Source organism: Daphnia pulicaria, chromosome 1, assembly GCF_021234035.1.
Source record: "Daphnia pulicaria isolate SC F1-1A chromosome 1, SC_F0-13Bv2, whole genome shotgun sequence".
Lineage (NCBI taxonomy): Eukaryota > Metazoa > Arthropoda > Branchiopoda > Diplostraca > Daphniidae > Daphnia > Daphnia pulicaria.
This window is the reverse complement of record NC_060913.1, coordinates 14,488,633-14,509,159: the sequence shown is the minus strand read 5'-3', so window position 1 is coordinate 14,509,159 and position 20,527 is coordinate 14,488,633. Positions and strand designations below refer to the sequence as shown.

The following is a 20,527-nucleotide window of genomic DNA, read 5'->3' as shown; positions in this document are numbered from 1 at the left end:
ATTGCCCCCACATGAAAACATTTTATCCTTATTTATTATGATTATTGTTTATATATTCGATTGACTTGTTTGGCTCTGTTCTAAACGCTGCCGATAGAAAGGGACACACGAGTTGAAGGAGGTAATTCAAAATTTGATTATGCACGATGCTAAACGCTCGCGTGTCACGAGTGCAGCAACAGACACTTGTGGCTACAAAATACATGCATTAATTATTAGGTCACCATGTCGACGCGACTGTCAACGAGACGCAAAGGAAGAGGGCGTTTTACAGCTCGACTGCAGCCAAGCGATTAGAAGGCGAATCTATGTGTTTCATTTTAAATACTGGGCTCGGAAATATATATATTTCTCTTGGTACCAAATCCGTTCCCTGCGCGATGTCTAAACTTCCTCGCATTCGATTCTCTGGAATCCCTTATCTCATCCTCTCTACGTCATGAAACTCACGATGGGACGTGCAGGATCGGTCTCCACATCAAAGCAAGTAATGAAACTTATAAAACAACACATCGCCTCCAATTCATGTCCAGTAACAAATTGTTTTTCGCTTTCGACAGTTTTCATTGACGAGAGAATTTTGTTCAAGTTGTTTCTTGAAGTAATAATTAAGCAGTTCACCAGTGCCGAATGCTAATAAACCGAGTCGTTAAGCTTCACCGTCATGGATCCATTTAAATGTATCGTGACGTTGCTCAGCTTAAGCTTGGTCCTCGCTGTTCCCCAATCCATACTTGACGAAACGGGCGCATCGATCGACTTACAGGAGCCTCAACAAGACCAAGGGTAAGTCCTTGTTACGTTCCATTTAGTTAATGATCACTTTACTGTCGACGACGTTGTGTTCTAACCCAAACTCTGACGTGCTGCTGGTTGAAATCCTTTTAGCGGACTCAAAGGCAGGAAAATAGCAGTGGAACAGCCTCAGAAAGCCGAACGGGCCTTCTCGGTTGGCCAGTCTATGAACCAAGGTATAAACCAAGGTGTAGGCCTAGCCCAGGACATAGGCAAGGGAATTAAGAGTGCATTTGGCAATTTATTTGGAAAAGGACCGAAGCGGTGCGATCCAGCCAGGCCGCATAGCGCTCACCCGACCGATTGTTATAAGTTTTACCATTGCGTCGATCGTCTTACTGGCATCGAGCAAGTGGAAAAAACCTGCAATCCTCCGACAATGTTCAATCCGGACACGATGGTTTGCGACTGGCCCGAGTCGGTCATGCGACTCCGCCCGGAATGCGCATTTGCTGACGCTGCATCACCCGCTCGCTCGCCAGCAGCCGCACCCAGTTCAGGATTGAAAGCTCCCAGCAAGCTTACTCCTAACAAAAATGCGCCGCTCTACTTCAAAGGAGGTTCGTAAGGATTCCTTTATTACGAAATTTAAATGTCAGCGACCTGTTATTGACAACTCTCAGTTAGATTAAAATCAAGACAGCTCGCTTTCCCTTTCGGCTTTTGTTGTTTGTTCTCTGTAATTCATTTAATCAGAATCTCACACAGAATAATTTGAATACTCATTAGATTGTTATAATCTAACTTAGTTGTTACGAATCGATTTTACGTAGAATCTCTGTAAAATTCCAAAGCTCTCACACACGGCCGATGCCTTTCAAGTGGAAGTATCGTTCCCAAAATATCGTCGTCGTTACGCAAGTGAGACTGAAAACGAGTCGCACAATAAAATAATCCTGTTATTTTATATTAGGGTGCACCGAAAGGCCTCCGACACCAGCCAATGCAAATGTCAAATGCTCACCAAATAGGTGAGTACTTATTGCGTTATGTTTAGCGCACAAGGTCGACGAGCTTGAAATTAAATCAAAACATTTGTGAAATTCTTTACAGTGGCAACTGTGACGTCAAATGCTTGGAGGACTTCTCGTTCCCAGACAAATCAACACAAATGCAAATCCGTTGCGAAGCACCTGGGATCTGGAAAGTTGCCAACTGGGACAAAATGCCCGATTGCGAACGTGAGTGGCATCGAATACAGGAAGAATGTGAATTTCGAATCGATGTCTTCATTATTTTTCATTTGATTTTCAAACAGCTATCTGTATGCCGCCGTGCCAAAATTTGGGCTTTTGCATAGCGCCCGGTGTTTGCAACTGCCCGGACAATTTCGAAGGTTCAGAATGTCAGTTCGCCAAAAGCAAACCTTGCCTCGATAAGCCACCAACTCCGATGAATTCACGAGTCGTTTGCAACGAGAAAGAATGCATCTCGACCTGCAACAGAGGTTTCACCTTTCCTGGTGGCTCCAAGAAACTCACAATGATTTGCGACTCTGGAAATTGGATCCAGCGCCAACAGCAACCCGGAACCTTTCAGAAAGTTCCCGACTGCCAACGTAATTACATATAACGAATGTCTTATTGTTGTCCATCAAGCCACAACTATATTTTCTTGATTTCTGTATAACTCTTTTATCTTTTGGTTTTTTCTCACAGCCGTATGCGACCCACCGTGTGCAAACGGAGGAAGATGTCTGCCGAATAACTTTTGTGAGTGTCCCCAAGAATTTCGAGGACCGCAATGCAATTATCGTAGGTCCTTTCAATTTCAAACTCAAATGCAGCATTGTCTCGACGCCCCTATATATTACATTTATTTCTAATGCCCGAGTCCATGCAACTCTCATGTGTTTCTCTGATGGAAAACCTTTACAGCTGTGGAGAATTGCGCCCCTGAGCGGATGAACTTCAACGGCGGCTACAATTGCTCCGGCGGAAGTGCTTCGTTCAGCTGTTCACTCAACTGCGGTGCTGATGGTGTTTTCGAGTTCCCACCAGCTCCTCGGTATACTTGCGAGTATGCCAAGGCCCAATTCGTCCCCGATCCTATACCCCAGTGCATCTTTGGTAAACATTTAAATGATATGGTCTTTTTTATTAAAAAACATTGGATGACTTTGCAATTTCATTTTGAATTCAAATGTAGCGAGTCAGCAAGTTCAGTACTTCAAATCCAACTCGACAAGTCATTCCCAAATGTTGATCGAGCAAAGTTCGGAACTCGAATGGAATGGCCAGAAAACGGTGAAAGAGGAGACGGAATGGTCGTTGATACCCGGCAAAGGAGTTTGGAGTAAGAAACAATACGAAAAATACTTTGAAAACTTCTTTTCTGGCGGCTCCAATGGGGAATACGTCATCAACATTCCCGAGGATTCTCTCGTTCGGGAAACCGCCGCCCGACCCGGGACATGTTTGGCTTGGGGAGGCGCTCACTATAAAACGTTCGACGGTAAAGTCTACAGGTAATAAAATTGTATTACAATCATCCGCTGCTCTGGAGTCATCACATTATTATTGTGTACCTGCAGTGTGCACAGCGATTGCAGCTACGTGATGCTCAGGGATGCCGTGGCGTCCACTTTCAGCGTCATCTACGGTGTCCATAAATGTCCCTCTAACTCCAATTGCAAGCGATTCGTCAACGTCCTTGTCGAGGATTTCACTTACGAAATCGATACCAACGGTAAAACAATTAAAAAATGTGTTCTTAAATCACGTAGTCTTCATTTTCCCCCCATTATTTGACAGCCAATGGTGTTCCTTACGTTCGAAAAGGAGATCAATCTCTTACTCTACCTAACCAAGTCGACGGACTGCTGTTCGAGCGGGTAGCGAATTTTGTGATTGTCCAAGCTGAAGGATTGGGTTTTACGGTCAAGTGGGACACTAAGGCAAGGCTCTGAAACTCTGGAATGATGTCGATTATGTTCGTGAATAACATTTGGTGATATTGTATAGGCGACCGTCACTATCGACGTGAATCACGCGCTGTGGAATCGCACAGCGGGTCTCTGTGGGCGTATCAATGGAATGTGGGTGGATGACTTTGAAAATCGCGACGGTACCAGAGGTTCTAGCCTCCTTGGTTTTGTCAACAGCTGGGAAGCAAGCGGTTTGACAGGTATGCACAATGCTGCGATTTGAAAACGCCATCTGCTTTCAACTATGTTTCTGGACGTTGTTTTTTTTTTTTTTTTTTTGGTGTCCTTTTCTGTATTTTCTTAATCAATAATCGTCGTCTTTACCCAGATCAATGCCTAAGCAACCCGAACGAAAAACACGCTTGCAAGTGGGACACTCCGCAAGATCAACAGGTGTCTAACGAAGCCACTCAAATGTGTGAACGTATCCTCAAAGACGAGAAATTTGAAAAATGTCGAAAGGTATGCACACATATGGATCAAAACATATGCGCACTTTGGTATTTACTATGGGTGCAGGTAGGAGAGAGTGGGGCATATTGGCGACGAGGCATTTTTCAATAGGTCGCAATGTAATTTAATTACAAGAAAAATTAGGAGTTACGAATTATGTAATACGCAGGCGTTTTTCGTTACGAGTTAAAATCTAAAAGTCAAAATATTGAGAAAGAAATTTGGCGCTTAAATTAGTGTCGCCTGCTCTTTTATTTATTTATTTTGCAACCATGGAAATATATTTTTTAAATAACAAAATAAGTAATTCGAATTAAGAATCATTTCTTCTTTTCAATAGAATAATTAATTTGTTTAACAATAAAATTTTACTATTTAAAATAATATGTTTCTAAGTCTCCCCATTTCGAAGCAAATTAATTTGACAACACGAGGCAATTTGCATTAAACAGTCGTCTGCCATATGGTCATATTCAAATCAAGTAGACCTAAAGTTTACCCGCCTTTACCTTTTGCAAAATGTTAGAAAACAAGAAAATCGAGTTTTGTTTTCACAGAAGAAGGCAGAAGAATAGGTACATGTTCAAAGATATTAGCAAATTTTGTTTAAAGAAAATCTAAATCTTAAGAAGTGTTCAGGTTTCTTTAGAAAGCATGGCCATGTTAACAAGATATTTTCTACCTACTAAGGCCTCACATTTATTAGATATGGATTAAACTAAGATATTTTATGAATTGAGGTAGTTTCATAAGGTAAATTCAAGTCATAAGTAATCTGCAGATGCATGTGATTGTTGCAGTGATTTGGCTTTGATGTATTAACCACAAGCAGATGTTGGAAATGAGTGATATGTAGGCAGATTCAATATATTTTATGATAAATTTATGTTCTTTTGGATCAATAGAAGGGAATGTTGCAAGCCAAATTCTCGCTCACAGTCTGTTTTACTATTGAGAAGCCTTGTAACTAGTACCACTTTCCCCTATAACCGAACCTTAGGCTTAGACTTCCTCCTTTTCATAAATTGTATTTTGATATTTGCAGGTAGTGGACCCAAGATCATACTACGAAGCATGCCGATGGGATTATTGCCAGTGCTCGAACTCGAATCGGGAGGACTGCGCTTGTTCCGCTTTAGAAACCTACTTCCACGAATGCTTGCGACACAATGTCGAGTTGCCAGACGGTTGGAGGAGCCCTAGCCTATGTCGTAAGTTTGTTGCATTGTTTACAGTTGTGAGGTTTCTTGCACCAGAAATATCCGATTTCGTAATCATTGGATGTGTGTCTTTTTTTGTTCCATTGAACTGCCATTTTTCTGCAATTGCCGTTTGCAGCCATTGATTGTCAGAACGGCCGTGTCTACAAAATGTGCGGTCCAATCAGCGATGAAACATGCTCCAGTCCCGTTACGGCCGAGCCCGTCAGACCGACAGATTTGTGTATCGAAGGATGTTACTGCCCCAAAGACTCTGCTCTACACAAGGACCAATGCATCCCACGTTCAGAATGCCCATGCACGTTGCGCCAGAAGACGTACCAACCGGGTGAACAAGTGCCCAATGATTGCAACACTTGGTCAGTTTTCTCAAAATCTTCCCAGCTTGTCTTACACAGTGGACAAATAAGAAACTAACCGATAATTTTCCGTTAATGAATGATTCTCCTTTTTAAAAAACGAACAACAAAAGAAACAACAAAAAAAAAAACTTTTTTAACTGTTTTTCAGCACCTGCGTGGCTGGCGAGTGGCAGTGCACCGATGTTCGTTGCGGGTCCCGCTGTGCAGTCCTGGGAGATCCTCATTACACCACCTTCGATGGCCATCATTACGACTTCATGGGCAAGTGCTCCTACTATCTAATGAAAGGTGACAACTACAGCGTCGAGGCAGAAAACGTACCCTGCTCCGGAGCCATATCTCAGGTAGGCTAAAGCTCTCACTACCTTCTTCTATCTATCTCGTAAGATAACATTGCTTCTTCTCTGTTCTGTTCTGTTTTTTCGTTCTTTCTCTTTTTGTTTCATAACAGCCGTTATGATTGTGTGCTGCGTCGCTTGCCTTCGTTTACAACTACTATGCAGCCAGCATATAGTTTGTTCCTTTTTCACGATTTTTACGATCTGTCAAGCCGAATTTCGGCTCCCCCCTATTTTGCAGCTTTATGGTGGACGAGTTCTGCCATTTTTTGTTTTAAAGGGCGTGTGAAGTGGAGCGAAAGAAAAGTATGCCACACATGATTGAACAAGAGCGAATCGAAATAGCTCAACTTTGTTTATATAGTACGATTTCACCAGCCATTTATAGTTAAGAGGAAGTGAGAACGAAAGGGGCACATACAGCCAGCAGAGTGCAGATGACAAAAAAAAAGCTAACAAACATGAGTCACCTCGGTAGAATAATTTTTGTAATGAAAACGTTTTTTTTTGCTGTAATTTCTTTTTCTTTTTTTAATGATCCTACAACAATTATTGCAACGTTAGTAGCTAGTCGAGTATTTTGCCCTTGATAAAATTATTGCCAAGGCTCTGTATAATATTTCAAATTAAAATTTTTTTGTACACTATCAACATGGGGGGGATGGGGAAGAAGGTCGAATATTGATGGGGGTGGAGTTGTTATTAATTGTTTTTCCTTCTCAGTAATCAATTAGCTAATTGAAATGGGTTTAATTGCCCGGGTTTTTAGAGGTCTGTGTGAAGTGTAAGTGCGCTCTTGTTAAAGAGGCGTTGCAGAACGGATGCTCTTCGCGTTACGGAAGTTTGCTGGTTGATTGTAGTTGTCGACATTGCGGAGGCCATTCCGGCGTGGGTGTGTCGCCTCCTTCCGCTGCTGGTGCCGATCGACTGTTTAGAGTTGTGTTTCTTGTGCAGTAGCCATTGATGGTGAGTTTCCAGGGTGTCGTTGCTGCGCCAGTGAGACTGGACGGTGACGTTGAAACCCAGCGGCTGGATGTGACGCTGGAAGAGCCGGAAGAGCAAGTCCGAGTGGGCTGTGGTAGGAACCGCAGTGCTCTCGCTACTGGTGCTGCTGCTCCGTTTGGGTAGCGAAGAAACGGATGTAAAAGACGAGGAAGAGTAGCCATCGACGTCTCCTCCGCTGGAAGTATCGTCCGGCTGGTAAACGAGTTTGCTGTCAATAAATGCCGAGCTGAAACTGCGCAGGGCTTCAATGGGAAAATCCGGAAGCATCATTTCCAGTTGATTTCTCTGTCCGAAAACTGTCACACTGTCCGGAGTGGCAATGAGAATCAAGGTTGATCCCCTGGCCGAGTTGGGACGGAAGACTCCGCCGCTGGCCGTGTTGACTTGCCGTGGGCTCCAAATGGCCGCCGACTTATTTGGCCCATCCGAATTGCGTTTGTTTCCATTTTGGCGGTGACTTCCGCTCGAGCCGGACGATTTAAGACTCAAATAGCGTTTGATGGCGTTGAGAAATCGATGACCGTGCTGGATGTTGGTCGTTCGGCTGCATTTTTCCGTCGAAGGCTGTTCTCGGATTTCATTTTCTGCCCGCTCCATGTTCAGATCGGACATGCTGACACTCTGGACGACATCAACACCGGCCACTCTGCCCGTGGAACAGCTGCCGATGAAATGAACATCCTGGATGCTTTGGCATTTGGCCATTGGCACTCTTTTGGGTAAGGTCTCGACTTTTCGTTCCGACTGCGTGTCGCGAGTTGTGAACAGGACAGATCGTCGTCTGTTTTGTTTGCTACGGCCAGACCCCTCCTGTGTTGCGTAGCGGATGACGTCCTCCACCAGACCGAAGAAGGTCAACTCCTGCACGCGGAAAAATTAAAAATAAAAAATTCGGGAGAAGAAGACAAAATAAAAGTGGGAAGAAAAAAAAATCCGATCAAGAAATTTTCGTTAGAAAAATCAAATAAGAGAATCACGATATCCGAACGAGAATATATTTTGAAAATAGACAATAGCGTTAGGAACCTCCCGTTTCTTTTTCGGGCGGATTATTACGCACTGCTGGCCGTTTGTTTTCCAAGATTCCATGACCGTCATCAACCGCTTCTCGCTATACCGCGGAACCAGAATGGATAGTCATCGGCCTGTGCATTGAAGCTCAAAGTGGTGGTCGGGGGTGGCAATCCCGAGTCTTTATTTTTTAACAAAATTCTGTTGCCTTTTTTTTATTTCTTGTTTGTTATTTTTTCTTTGAATTATTCGGATTGGTTTTTCCCTGTAATTTGTTCGATCGCTCTCCTGAGACGCAACTGACATTTTGACATTTCCTGGTTTAGTTGGTTTGGATTTGATTTTTCAAACTTTTTACTGCCCAAACTTTAAATTTTACTGGCCCTCCGTTGTGTTTGGCAATCTCGGCGAGATTGGCGTGAGAATCGAATGTACTCTCATTGTTTCACGATGTGAAATGAATTGTTTAGACAGGGAAAAAACATTGGCCCCAAAACTTGCAATCGATAAACGCATCGCTTTGTCTTACTTTATTTTCTTTTACCGTTAAAATCGACAATCTATCCAAAAAAGTAGAACAATTTCAAGTAAGAGCGTGGCATAATTCGCGTATATTTAGGTCTAGTCTATGCATATAATCGATGTGGGTTGTCTGTACACTCGAGTGCCGATTTTTCATTTGGCCCAAGCCCATTGGGTGCTATTTAGGTTCGTTCTCTTCAAGTTTACATTATAGCTCGGCTTTATTTAGATACTGATGATGGAAGACACTGTCCAGACCACCGGCGAATTTCTCGCCCAATGTTTTTGATTGGATTATTTTCAGCCTGGAAACTTTTTTTTTGTATTGTCGTTAAACAGACACCCATGGCCCGCAATGTGTTGGTGTTAATTGGTCTGCTGGCGTCAGAAGCAAAAGTTTTGATTGGTATTTTTCACGGAGTAAAACGGTTACGACCGTCGTTCCTTTTGGCTAATGCGACCCCCAAAGTAATTTTGCGGGCAGCTCTCTCTCTCAAGTCTCTTCTAGCAGGTGCCGAGTGTATAGCTCGTCCTCGAAAACATTAAACGAGTGAAAGAAGAACGAAAAACAAAAAATGGCGCGGTCATTCAAACCCATCAAGTCATTATCGTATTGTTTCAGCCGCATTGGCGGCGCGCGTGCGCAACAACTTTCGTTCTTCTCTCTCTCTTTTGCTATAGTTTTCATTTTGTTTGTATAATGTGGTCTTAGACTTTAGTATTCTGGTCTCGAAAGTGCCCTAATTTGCATCTATGGTAGAGAAGAATAATAAGAAAAAAAAAAAAAACGACAAACGCAGCCATTCACATTCGATTTTCATGCAAAACACTCCCACGACTTGTTTCCGTGTTTCGACACCGTTTCGTGCTCGGAAAGAATTGACCTCAACAGAATTATTTTACTCTACAAAAAAACAAAAAATTGCGTTTTCAATTTTTCCTGGTCACGCAGAATGAAAAGAAGAAAAAAAAACTAACGTCGAACGGGAAAAAAAGCAATTTCCATTTTCATTTTATTTCGAGTTTTTTGTTTGTTTTCGATATGCGCGGCTGTGCACGAATAACAAAACTTGTCGATGGTAATACCACTACTCGTCCCTAATGGCCGTTTTCTCGTCTCGATATATTTCATTGCAAATAAAGAGAGAGAGAGAGAGAGAAAAAGCGATAGTGACTTTCACTGTTGTCCGTCTGAATTACGCCATTGTACAGGCAACCCAAAAGGCGTTTTTCGTGGCCTCTGTTTGGCTGATAATGAGCAACGGCATTTTCACTATGCGACTGGAGTTGAGGTGAAGGAGAGAAAGAAAAACAAAAAGTTGAAGAAGAAGCGGAGGGGGGCGAAACGTAATGACACACACGAATGTATTTGGTGATGGATGATGCAAGTCTTGGCCAATATTGTTTTTCATTTGAAAACTAAATAAGAAGTTGCCTTCGTTCTTCCCAAAATGAGAAAAATTTATTCCAGACGAGAAACGAAACTTTTTTCAAAGCGAAACGAGGCGACTCGGTCAAAACACAGCCGGACCGAAAAATAATGTGAAGTTGAGTGAGAGACGGAGAAAAAAGGCCGTGAGTTTTTGTTTTGCGTGGGGGGGTTGTTCTTCATTAACCGACAGAGAAGAAACGAAAACAAATATTAACGATTTGAGAAAAAGTAGGTCAAACTCGTTACGAGCGTTTTGTGGGGCCGCTATTGTCTAAATGGAGTCTACTTTTGTCGTTTAAACAATGATATTGTTTTCTTAAGGGAAAAGCAGAGCGCCAGCGACTCAAATTAAATTTTTTTGTTTTTTTTTGTTTTACTAGGTTGATATTTTGTATTAGATACTTGCCTTGAGCAGAACATCGACACGATGGAAGCCTTCGTGAAGCGGATAGATCAGATCTCCCGTGCTCAAGTAGTGCAAAATGTAGGCGAATGAATGGCCGTCGCGGCCTTTTGTCGTGTCCGATGATGGACTCCATCGCATTCCGTGATTGCTCCGCGCTCCTAAAACAAAATCAAGTTTCAATTAGAAATGAAATTTCTAAAAAATTGCACAATGGGAAAATCGCTTTTCCAGAGAATCGAAGCAATGAATAGAGTCATTATTATTATACATTCCTTAACTGACTGAGTTCACGCTGGGGATCAAAGAAAGAGAGCAGTGGCCGATGTTTTCTGCTGGCGCTACAACCGTAACAAATCCGACTAAAATTGGTTGTGGCGTTAGAAAACTTTCAAGAGCCGACGCTTAATTCTCGTTAAAAAATTTCCCACTTTTTCTCTCTCTCTCTCTCTCTCTATTCCCGATAGTGCCTCTCTTATATTTTTATTCATTTCAGTTCTGGAATTTTATTTCAGCGTAAAATAAAAGAAAAAAAGGGGAAAGTCATTTTCGGTAGAACACGGCGCGCCGTCCTCTCCTGATCAGAACCCGTTGTTTTTTTCACGATTATTGTTGTTATTTGCATCGATATTGAGATGGTGTTTTTTACAGTTATCAAAAGAGAAGTGGCTGCTGTGGGTTGTCTGTGTTGTGTGTCGGTAAGCGAATGTATTCATACGGTTGCGGTCTACAGGAATAGATGGTGGCTTGGTCGCGCTCGGATGATTTGCGTTTCCATTTCGTTTTCTCGTTATTTTTCTTTATTTTCTTGGGCCATCATCTCGGTAGACGAAATGCTATTTTTATTTGTCTTCCGGCTGATGTCCGCATCCGTTACGGACAAAAAGTAAATGATAAGGTTCCCATCAGACACTGTGAGCTGTGGACATGAGTGACTAATGCTCGTTCTCTTCAACGCACTAGTTCCCAGGTCTCTCACACGGGCGCCAGATGAATTTGATGAGTCTGAACTCTCAATTCATTGTTCTGACATTTCAGTTTGCGGGAGCCCCGTTTGAAAGAGAGGAAGTTCTCGGGAAAAAAAAAAGGAAAAATCATTAAAAAATAAAAAGAATCCCCTCTCAAAAAAACCTCAACACCTTTGACCTGTGGCGTCTTTCAGATCATTTGTGCCTTTTTCAACCTCCCTATCCGCCCCCTTCACCCACCTCCCTACACCACCTCCCCATCGCTTCTGGGCTGTCGGGACTTGAAGCATTTGCACGATCAAGGTTTTTTCCTCAATTTTTGGTTGTTGCGCAATGATGACGGCCCAATGAACCGCGTCTTTTTCCTTCACAACAACAAAAAACGGATCCCCGATAAGAAAATTGACGCCCTCTCCTTACATCTTTGTACGTTATTTTTAAAAACGTTACACACCATCCTGGATAAAACCGGAGGATGGAGCGCATACGCGGCGGGCAAGGCAGCGCAGGCCGACATCCGCTTTTTATGATGAGTTTATTTCAGCGCTGTGTGCATCTATGCATCGGCACAAAGTCCGGGACGTGCCGTTGAAGGACGAAGGGCGCGGACGTCACGCTTTCCTTCCAGAGATTTCAAACGACCTTTTATGCGATTATTAAAATAAGACGAAAGAGTAAATAATCGCTGCTGCTGCTGTTCTTGTCGAAAACAAAAAACAGACACCGTGTCAAAAGCAGGCCATTCCTAAACACATCTCCTACGCAGCTGCTGCTGCTGCTGCTGCTGTGGCCTTACCTTTATTGATGTTTTTAACCATGGCGGCCAACGGTGAACCGGCCGGACAGCGGTTCAAGATTTCACTTTTGACCGTGTGATGAACGACGGACGACCCATCGCCAATGCTGATGGTGTTTTGACGAGCACTTTCTCCGAATGCCATGGCGCGGACCTCGCCCAGCATCTAGGGTAAAGACCCTACAAGTCGAACTCTTTGATTTATAGTGTCACACTTGATCCGAGACGCCCAAACCGCTTTCTATCAAACGAATTGAAATGGCACCAAGATTTTGAACTCTTGAACGTGAGGGACGAGTGCAAGGTCGAAACTCGGGAATACAAAAAAAAAAAACGGTGGCAAAAAATTTTAATAATAAAACAGGAGCAGCAGCAGCAGCAGAGAAAGCGCACGTCTGCCGGCTACGAAGGTCCGGATAGAACTGAAGTTAACCAGCGCCGTGAGTCGTGTCCTTGTGTATATTCCTTTGCTCGCCCACACCCAGGCGAGCAAGGCAAAAGAGCCAGGTGCGTTCACGAAACACACGAATATCGTTTTTCAAGGGGGGGGGGGGCAGCAGCTCAAGGGTTTTGTTCAATAATTGCTATCGTTTTTCTTCTTCTTCTTTGATTTTTTCTCCCCCAAACACATTCAAGAATTTCGACTGCAACATTTCTGGGGGTCTTGTAGCGCCCCGAGTGTTACCTATCATTTGCATTCGTGCTCGGTGGGCGGACGAAAATTGACGGCTAAATCGAACGGTTTCGTGTCTTTCACCTACTCTTGACTATCGGATTTTTCCCTTATGTGCGATCACCTTTTGGTTTTACGTGCCCAAGGGAATGAAATGATTTTAAAAAAGCCACTCTCATTCTCATCGTTAACTCGTTTCACAGTCCACTAAACTAATCGCCGTTTTATTCGTCGTCTTATTCTCATCATCAAGTAAAATGCGACTCTCTGTGTACGTAACGGCAGGCAAATGTTTTGTATCGCCTCTTTTTGTTTGGCGTCTCCATTTGGTGCCAGAGACCCCCCTCGGAACAAAAGATTTTTATTCAGGTGGGGAATCGGCTGTTGATTGTTTGATTTTTCTTTTTTTACGGCGACCTACGTCGTTCCCCAGTCCTGTAAAACAACACAGTGGTATAAGGCCGTAGAGTGAAAGTAGTAGTAGTAGTAGTAGTCAGCAGTCAGCCAATTGATTATATTGCCTCCGAGAGTACAGTTGAAGGTAGCAATTGCTCGTCCTCCTCTCCATTATGTAAAGGAACCCGCGTGCATTATTCAAAAGCTTTAACGAACTATTGTTTGAAATGCCCATCAGTATCTTGAAGGCACTCTCTTCTTCTTCTTCTTTTCTGATCGCACCAATCGAACGTGCTGGCATATTATTCAACAGTTCCAAGTAAAATTGCCATGCCCACATGCTTCATCCGAGAGAAAAAAACTCAAAATCCATCAGGAAACTCCTTCAGGCCTCGCCATAGAACCGTTTCTCTTTAATTTCAAAATTGTATTTTTTATTATTTTTCGGCTGAAAACAGAAAAAAAAAAAAAAAACGAGCGGAGTCATCAGCAGCTCAGTGATGTTGGGCGATTACAGATCCCCCGCCCGCGCTCTATGTATAGAGTTCACGAACAAGAAGAAGATAGAATATCCATCTGCGATGTTTCACACACGCAGACACGACTCCTGCGCTGGAAGGAAAGATCGGAAAAAAGAAAGAAAAGAAAAATAAGACTCGCATAGATCCCTCATTTGACCTACTTGGCGGTCGACGCGTGCTCCCGTCATTTGCATCCAACAGTTCCCCGCCTGAAAAATAAAGCCGAGAAACAAATTTTTATCAGAAAAATGAGAACGATAATGGCCAACCTTGTCTATATCTCGGTACGGGTGGTGGGAATTTGCATGTAATTGATGTGACTCGGTATGTAGATTCCCCCCCTTCCAGTTGACTCGTCACGTCACAGAAAAATGGTTGTTGTCCGTCTACGCCCTTCGTTGTTGTTTCGTTCGTCGTGCCGTACCGACTTTTTTGTTTTTGTTTCGGTTCAATGACAATGAGAGAGAGAGGAGGAAACATAAAGACACACTGGAGCGGACCGCCGTGGTAGAGCAGACGTTTACCGTGATCGTGAGAGAACAACAGCCGTATGCTATAGCTCACGTTTGAAGAGTGCTAATTAGACGACACTAACTCACGGGACGAGGATAGTATATATATATATACACATAGCCAGAAAAAATAAAAGGAAAAATATATAAAAACAAAAGCCAACCTTTTTTCTTCTTCCTACAGTTAATAGTGGTTGGGGTTTTTTCTTCTCCCTGCGCAGCGCTATCATTCCGTATGGGTTATTATCATCATCTCCGAAGAGTTATTAACGAACCCGGCCGCGTATTTTCTCTCGTAAATCATTGACTTCTTCTTTGTCGCCGTACAGTTATTTGAGATATTCTCCCCGCACCATCAGTTGTTGTTGTAGTCTAGTAGAAACAACCGGCCTACTTCCTAACAAGTTTTGTAATTTTTATTGCTCACGTTATCGTCAAAATCTCGAAACTTTTATCGACGCGAGGCAGGTAATGTGTGCACATGTTATGGCATAGCAAAGGGAAAACATATGACATCGACTGTCTGCCAGGCTGAAATGGGCGTCGCCGAAGTAGAAGAAGAAGAAGACTTTGAAATTGTTGTTGGGAGATTGCACTGTGAGGAAACTCGGTGAGCGGGTACGGCAACAGAGAGCGACAAAGTGACGTGCGCAATCACGCAACAGGGCAGACGCCCGATGGTGTAGTAGAGGGGCAAGTTCTTTTTTTCTGGATTTCTGAATAGGTCACGACAAGCCGACAACCTCTTACACTAACGATCAGTGAGTAATCTCGTTAGACTCGCTCATCAACCGTGAGGGCCCGGTCGGTTGTTGGAGGGACAACAACAAGAGCCCGAACGAAAAAATGGAAAGGGAATAGACGAAAACTGTCGGGTCGTGTGAATCGGGAAAATCTCCATTCCCGCTTTTGTTTTTTAGGTTTTGTTTTTTTAATTTGATTGTTATTTTCCGATTCTCTCGTTGTCGTTTTTCTTTTCCTTCCAACCAATTTGTCATTGACTATTTCCTGCCTTTCTCGTCGAGAGTACTTTCTACTTAGCGTAGTTTATGTGGAAAAGAGAGTGAAAAGCAGGAGAGAGAAAGAGGTTTTTTGACGGGTCTCCTTACCTCCCAATCATCCCTCCCCTCTACTAATTATTGTCTTTGATTGTCGATTAAATCTGCCCTTTTATGGAGTCTACGGGTGGTCTTACAGGGGAAAGTAAAAAAACTGTCGAGATTGTCGGCATCGGAAAAATGCAATAGGTGAAAGGCTGCAATCATTTTTCACATTTTCATTCAACGTGTATTAGTAAGATTACGAGAGACAGTACTGGGCTAACTCGGGTGATTTCTCTTGTTTGGCACCACACCGTTTTCCATTGCAATTAGCCTTCTCATTAGCTACTGCTGAATTTGTAATTGCCGAGCTCGCCGAGAATTTTGGACGTTTTGTACGTGTTGGAATTTCAGTACACTGATTACTTGATCTCTCGGTAATGAAGAAATGGCCCCAACCAACCGTAACTTTGTTTTCTTAAAACAAACAAACAAATAATAAAAAAAAGGGACGGAGTTAATTTCTTATTACGAGCGGGAACGTAATTGGGAACGTTCATTTCGGCAGAATAAGAAAATGTCGGTAGAACCGGCTGTCGTCTTTTTACCTCGGCACCTGTCATGTCGGCGATGATTTTTCAGGTCTATCGCCCAGCCCTATTTGGAGTAGGAATAGAACTGAACACATTTCTCGTTAAGATTCCCTCGCATAGAATCCCGAAGTGTATCTTCGTAAAATACAAGTGGAGCCACGAACGCTGAAAAGAAAAACCTTGAGGATGAAAAATGAGGTCAACCGCGCTTATAAGATACTTTTATGTGACCTATCAAAAAGAATCAAGTTCTCGTCAAGTTGTTGTAACCACATCCTCTCGTTTTTGTTTTTGGCCGGGCGTTTCTATCCGTTCCTTTTTATTTTTGGCGTTTTGATGCCGGCGGACTCGTATTCTCTTTCAAGTGGCGGTTCGGTTGCCTCGTTTCGATAATACCATTTTTTGGTTCTGATTGTTTGTTTTCAGGCCATGAATTATCCAGTCAAGAGCCTCTCCACTGTTCCGTCGTGCACGAAAACGGTGACCATCAGGACCGATGGCGGAGACGTCATCAAATTGAAGCAGGACCGTGAGGTCACTGTCAACGGAGAAGAAGTCCTCCTCCAGCCTTCTGTTTGGATTGATGGTGTTGTTATCCGACACGCCTCCTCCGTCTTTCTTGCCGGTTTACATTCGATTTCCTTTTAGATTGATTGGCAACACATTTTTTTTCTGAAAAAATACGAGAAAGTGTCATGCTCATTTTCCTTTTTTCTTCCGCAGTGGAGCTTCCAAATGGGTTGGAAATCTGGTGGGACGGCCTCAGCAGGTCTGTTTTTCATTCGAAAGTCAACATTTCAACTTGTTTTTTGTTGCTGTTGCTAATCTTTACTTTTCTTTTTAATTACAATGCTTATTACACAAGAGTCTACATCGACGCTCCGCCCACTTTCTTTGGAACAACAAAGGCAATTCGTTTTTCTTTCTTTTTTTTCTCTTTCTAGAGCTGAAATGATTAAATAATAAAGCGAAAACATTTTTACGAGACTGCCCTGCTGAATGATGAGCTACTTTTAGGACTAATTTTGTCTTCCTTTCAAATGTTTTTTGGGAAATATTTCTGTAGGGTCTGTGCGGCACGTTTAATGAGAATCAGAGGGACGATATGACGACGCCAGAAGGTGATGTCGAACAATCGGTTGCGGCCTTCGCCAACTCGTGGAAAACGAAAGAAGTGTGCCAGGACGCCTCAATTGACCTGGAGCCGATTCATCCGTGCGAACTCAACGGCCACAAAAAGGCAGAAACGGAGCGCCAATGCGCCAAAATCAAGGATACCGTCTTCGAACGTAAAAACCCGTCTCATTATTTCTTTTACCCAATTTGCTTAGGTACGGGAAATAGGCTAATATTTTGTCGATTATTTCAGCCTGTCACCAGGTCGTCGATCCCGAGCCTTTTTATCGAGATTGCCTGTACGACGTGTGCTCGTGTCAGGTGAAACTGGGCGAGTGCCTCTGCCCGACCATCGCCGCTTACGCCAAAGAGTGCTCGCAGAAGGGAGTTCTCGTCGACTGGATTCCCGAAGTGCGAGAATGCGGTAATTTTCTCTTTGATTGGCTATCTGAGATAATACGGTAATCTAATCGCCGTTTCATCCGTCATCGTCACCAGTTGAAACAAAAGAAGATGGTTAAATAGATTCCCTGTTAAAAGAAAAATGGGAGAGATTTTTTGTGTGTGAATGTTTACATCAATTCTTGTCTGGTTTATTATCTTGATGGTCGTCATCATCATCATCATGAAATGTGTTTTTTTTTTCTCCCTTTTTATTTTCTCCACCCGAACACAAAATTGCGTCAATCCATCATTCTCTTATATATTTTGTGTTTTTCAAAAAGGTGTTCACTGCCGCGGTGGCCAGACGTACCAAGTTTGCGCCAACAGCTGCGCCCGGACCTGCTACGACATTGCGCTCTATCCGAAATGCCGCAAAAAGTGCGTCGAAGGCTGCAACTGTCCCGAGGGCCAGACGCTGGACCCATTTGGCCTGTGCATTCCCATCCACGAATGTCCGTGCATCCATAAAGGAATCGAATATCAGCCGGGCCATAAAGAACTCAGACCGGGAGCGCGTTCGCCAGACCTCTGGTACACAGGACTCTCTTTTTCCTCCTCCTGTCGCGATTTATAATCCTTATTATTTCAACTCGTGTATTATCTGTCAAATGTTTTTCTCTGATTGCTTGTGTCGGCGCAGTACTTGCATTTCGGCCCGCTGGCACTGTCAGCCCGCTACGCTGGAAGAACGGGATCTGTTGGCGAACGTAACCCTACGGACCCAGATGGAATGCCGCTCGTCGCACAACGAGGAGTATACCCCTTGTGAACCGGAACACCAACTCACTTGCAAGGTATACACATACTATGCAGATATTTACTGGATCCATAAAGTCTTAAATTATCTTTCGGAATATTTACGAGTGCCTACGTGATGTGTACGTGTGTGTGTGTCTCTCTGGAAGGAAATCTAATTGAGCGTTTTCTCGTGTCCCTTTCTCGAACGACTAGACTATGGGCCAGCAGGTTTCAATGAAAAAGCCGGTTGAATGTCGCCCGGGATGCCAGTGCAAAAAAGGATATAGTAAGTGGATAGACCATATGTTTTTTTTTTTTATTATTTTCAACCTTTTTTTTTTACAATTAAAATGGCGTACGTGTCGGGCTCGACTTTTTCCTTGTTTGTGATTTGTATTTTCTATTTTTCTTTTGTCGCTCCTAATTAGTTTTCGATCCGACCAGTAAAACCTGTATCAAACCAAGCGAATGTCCTTGTCATCACGCCGGACAGAGTTACAGTGAAAACAACCGGATCACGCAAGACTGCAACACTTGGTTTGTTGTCGTTTTACTCTTTCACCTGCAAATTTCCAAAATCTTATCTTTTGTATTTATTTTTGCTCTGGTGCGATTTCTATTTGCAGTACGTGTCACTCTGGTAAATGGGAATGCACCAAAAATCAATGCCCAGGGTTGTGTACGAACTGGGGCGAATCACACTACAAGACATTCGACGGTATATCGAGAATCATGTTGTCCTAAATTTCTTATGATATGCCTCTTTCTTTTCTGCTATTTTTGAGGGGATTTTCTGATCGAAGGAGATATTTTGTCAATGACCCGAATGTATTATTATTTGTGTAGGCAAACAGTACGATTTCCATGGGAATTGCGATTACATGATGGCCAAAGGAGCCGCGACTGAACCCAACGAGAAATTCCACGTCACCGTCCAGGTAATAACTGGGGGTTATCTCATCTTTCTCTTTTTAGCTCAGTAGGTATTTTCCCCCGTTTGAAAAAAATTCGTTTCTCTTTTTTTGAAAAACAAAATGCCGAAAACATTTTTGCCACAAGATCTTTCTAATCATTTTCATCCGGATTTTCAATAGAGCGTTCCTTGCGGGAGCAGCGGGGTTGCGTGTTCGAAATCCGTCACGCTACGTCTTGGTTCAACCGGCGCTGGTGAAGAAAGTATCACGTTGACCCGCCACAAGAAAATCCCTTTGGGCAAATTCTCTGAACGGTTGGCAGTTTATTTATTTTGTACCTTTTTTTTTATTTTTCTTGAATGAAAAACGGCCATCTCCCGTATCGTATTATCTCATCTGCTACTTTTTACCTCATTTGAAAATCTTTTTTTTTTTTTTTTTTTTTTTCCACGAGAGATCATTGGAGCGGGACCCTGTCGTGATGATTTCTCTCGTTTAATTTCGGTGTTAATTGCCAGCGTTAAACAACTTGTCTATTCTTTTTTTTCCCCCGCTTTTTCTTTTTTTAAACAAAGAATTCTCGTCCGTGAAGCTGGTCTCTTCATTTTCATCGAAGTAGCCGATTTGGGTCTAGTCCTCCAATGGGATCACGGCACTCGGATTTACTTGCGGTTGGACCCCAAGTGGAAAGGTCGGGTAAGTAAATTTGCGTTTTTATTTACGATCCTTGTTTTTATCTTTTCCTTAACTCTTTCTTTTTTATTGGCGCTAATCTTTTACCTCCCGTTTGGGGGTAACCAATTATTGGGGACCTAAATTATCGTCTAACAAAATAGGTTCGCGGATTGTGCGGTAATTTCAACGACAACGCTCTAGATGATTTCCAGTCACCCTCTGGTGGCATCACCGAAGTGGATGCACGTGTGTTCGGTGACTCTTGGCGCTTGCAGAAATATTGCCCAGAAACGCCCAGCGATTACATTGTAAGGCAACCATAAATCTAACTGATAATGAGTGCTTTCACTATGTACTACAATCATTTTTTTTCCCCGTCTAAGGATACGTGCACTCTTCATCCGCATCGCAAAGTTTGGTCGGTGATGAAATGCAGTTTGTTGAAATCGTCACTATTTGAAAAGTGTCACGCCGAAGTGCCCGTCGAGTACTACGTTGAAAAGTAAATTGCCCAACTTTCACCTGCCTCCACATGACTTTGTGCACCTTATTTTTTAAACGCAAAATGTCTTTCTGAAGGGGGGTTTTCTATTTAAGAAACAAGAAAAATAATTGGACAATTTCAGGGGGGAAAAGGAAAACGACTAATTTGTGCGTGTTTTTTTTCTTGGATA

General features: G+C 43.0%; 2 protein-coding genes across 3 annotated transcripts in view; one reads left to right on the top strand and one right to left on the bottom strand.

Annotated features, from left to right (window-relative positions):
* Positions 1-536: 536 nt before the first annotated feature.
* Positions 537-20,527, top strand: part of LOC124330530 (hemocytin-like) — a 30,877-nt gene continuing 10,886 nt past the window's right edge. Inside the window, exons 1-31 of one of the 2 annotated variants that reach the window (XM_046788723.1) lie at positions 537-786; positions 889-971; positions 1,050-1,355; positions 1,709-1,766; positions 1,849-1,976; positions 2,054-2,353; positions 2,454-2,549; positions 2,673-2,864; positions 2,944-3,262; positions 3,329-3,483; positions 3,549-3,691; positions 3,759-3,921; positions 4,050-4,183; positions 5,220-5,385; positions 5,513-5,753; positions 5,905-6,100; positions 16,393-16,591; positions 16,690-16,735; positions 16,832-16,874; positions 17,033-17,255; positions 17,336-17,506; positions 17,808-18,057; positions 18,167-18,320; positions 18,478-18,550; positions 18,693-18,801; positions 18,891-18,982; positions 19,111-19,202; positions 19,359-19,492; positions 19,754-19,874; positions 20,015-20,161; positions 20,237-20,355. In XM_046788723.1, coding sequence (XP_046644679.1) covers positions 665-786; positions 889-971; positions 1,050-1,355; positions 1,709-1,766; positions 1,849-1,976; positions 2,054-2,353; positions 2,454-2,549; positions 2,673-2,864; positions 2,944-3,262; positions 3,329-3,483; positions 3,549-3,691; positions 3,759-3,921; positions 4,050-4,183; positions 5,220-5,385; positions 5,513-5,753; positions 5,905-6,100; positions 16,393-16,591; positions 16,690-16,735; positions 16,832-16,874; positions 17,033-17,255; positions 17,336-17,506; positions 17,808-18,057; positions 18,167-18,320; positions 18,478-18,550; positions 18,693-18,801; positions 18,891-18,982; positions 19,111-19,202; positions 19,359-19,492; positions 19,754-19,874; positions 20,015-20,161; positions 20,237-20,355 — 4,775 coding nt within the window. In that variant the 5' untranslated portion in view covers positions 537-664. Of the gene's footprint in view, positions 787-888; positions 1,356-1,708; positions 1,767-1,848; positions 1,977-2,053; positions 2,354-2,453; positions 2,550-2,672; positions 2,865-2,943; positions 3,263-3,328; positions 3,484-3,548; positions 3,692-3,758; positions 3,922-4,049; positions 4,184-5,219; positions 5,386-5,512; positions 5,754-5,904; positions 6,101-16,392; positions 16,592-16,689; positions 16,736-16,831; positions 16,875-17,032; positions 17,256-17,335; positions 17,507-17,807; positions 18,058-18,166; positions 18,321-18,477; positions 18,551-18,692; positions 18,802-18,890; positions 18,983-19,110; positions 19,203-19,358; positions 19,493-19,753; positions 19,875-20,014; positions 20,162-20,236; positions 20,356-20,527 lie in introns of both variants that reach the window. The other variant, XM_046788722.1, reaches the window with a different exon arrangement.
* Positions 6,416-12,665, bottom strand: LOC124335063. The gene is made up of 3 exons (XM_046789102.1): positions 12,232-12,665; positions 10,471-10,628; positions 6,416-7,960 (listed from the first exon to the last, which is right to left on the bottom strand). The coding sequence occupies exons 1-3, from the start codon at positions 12,395-12,397 to the stop codon at positions 6,860-6,862; spliced, it is 1,425 nt and encodes a 474-aa protein (XP_046645058.1). The 5' UTR covers positions 12,398-12,665; the 3' UTR covers positions 6,416-6,859.

Excerpts from the sequence above, each read along its gene's own strand:
- LOC124335063 (XM_046789102.1), bottom strand. The coding sequence starts at position 12,397 with ATGCTGGGCGAGGTCCGCGCCATGGCATTCGGAGAAAGTGCTCGTCAA. Across the intron at positions 10,629-12,231 it reads GGTTAAAAACATCAATAAAG|GAGCGCGGAGCAATCACGGA; the intron begins GTAAGGCCACAG and ends ATTTTGTTTTAG. Across the intron at positions 7,961-10,470 it reads GTGTCGATGTTCTGCTCAAG|GAGTTGACCTTCTTCGGTCT; the intron begins GCAAGTATCTAA and ends TTCCGCGTGCAG.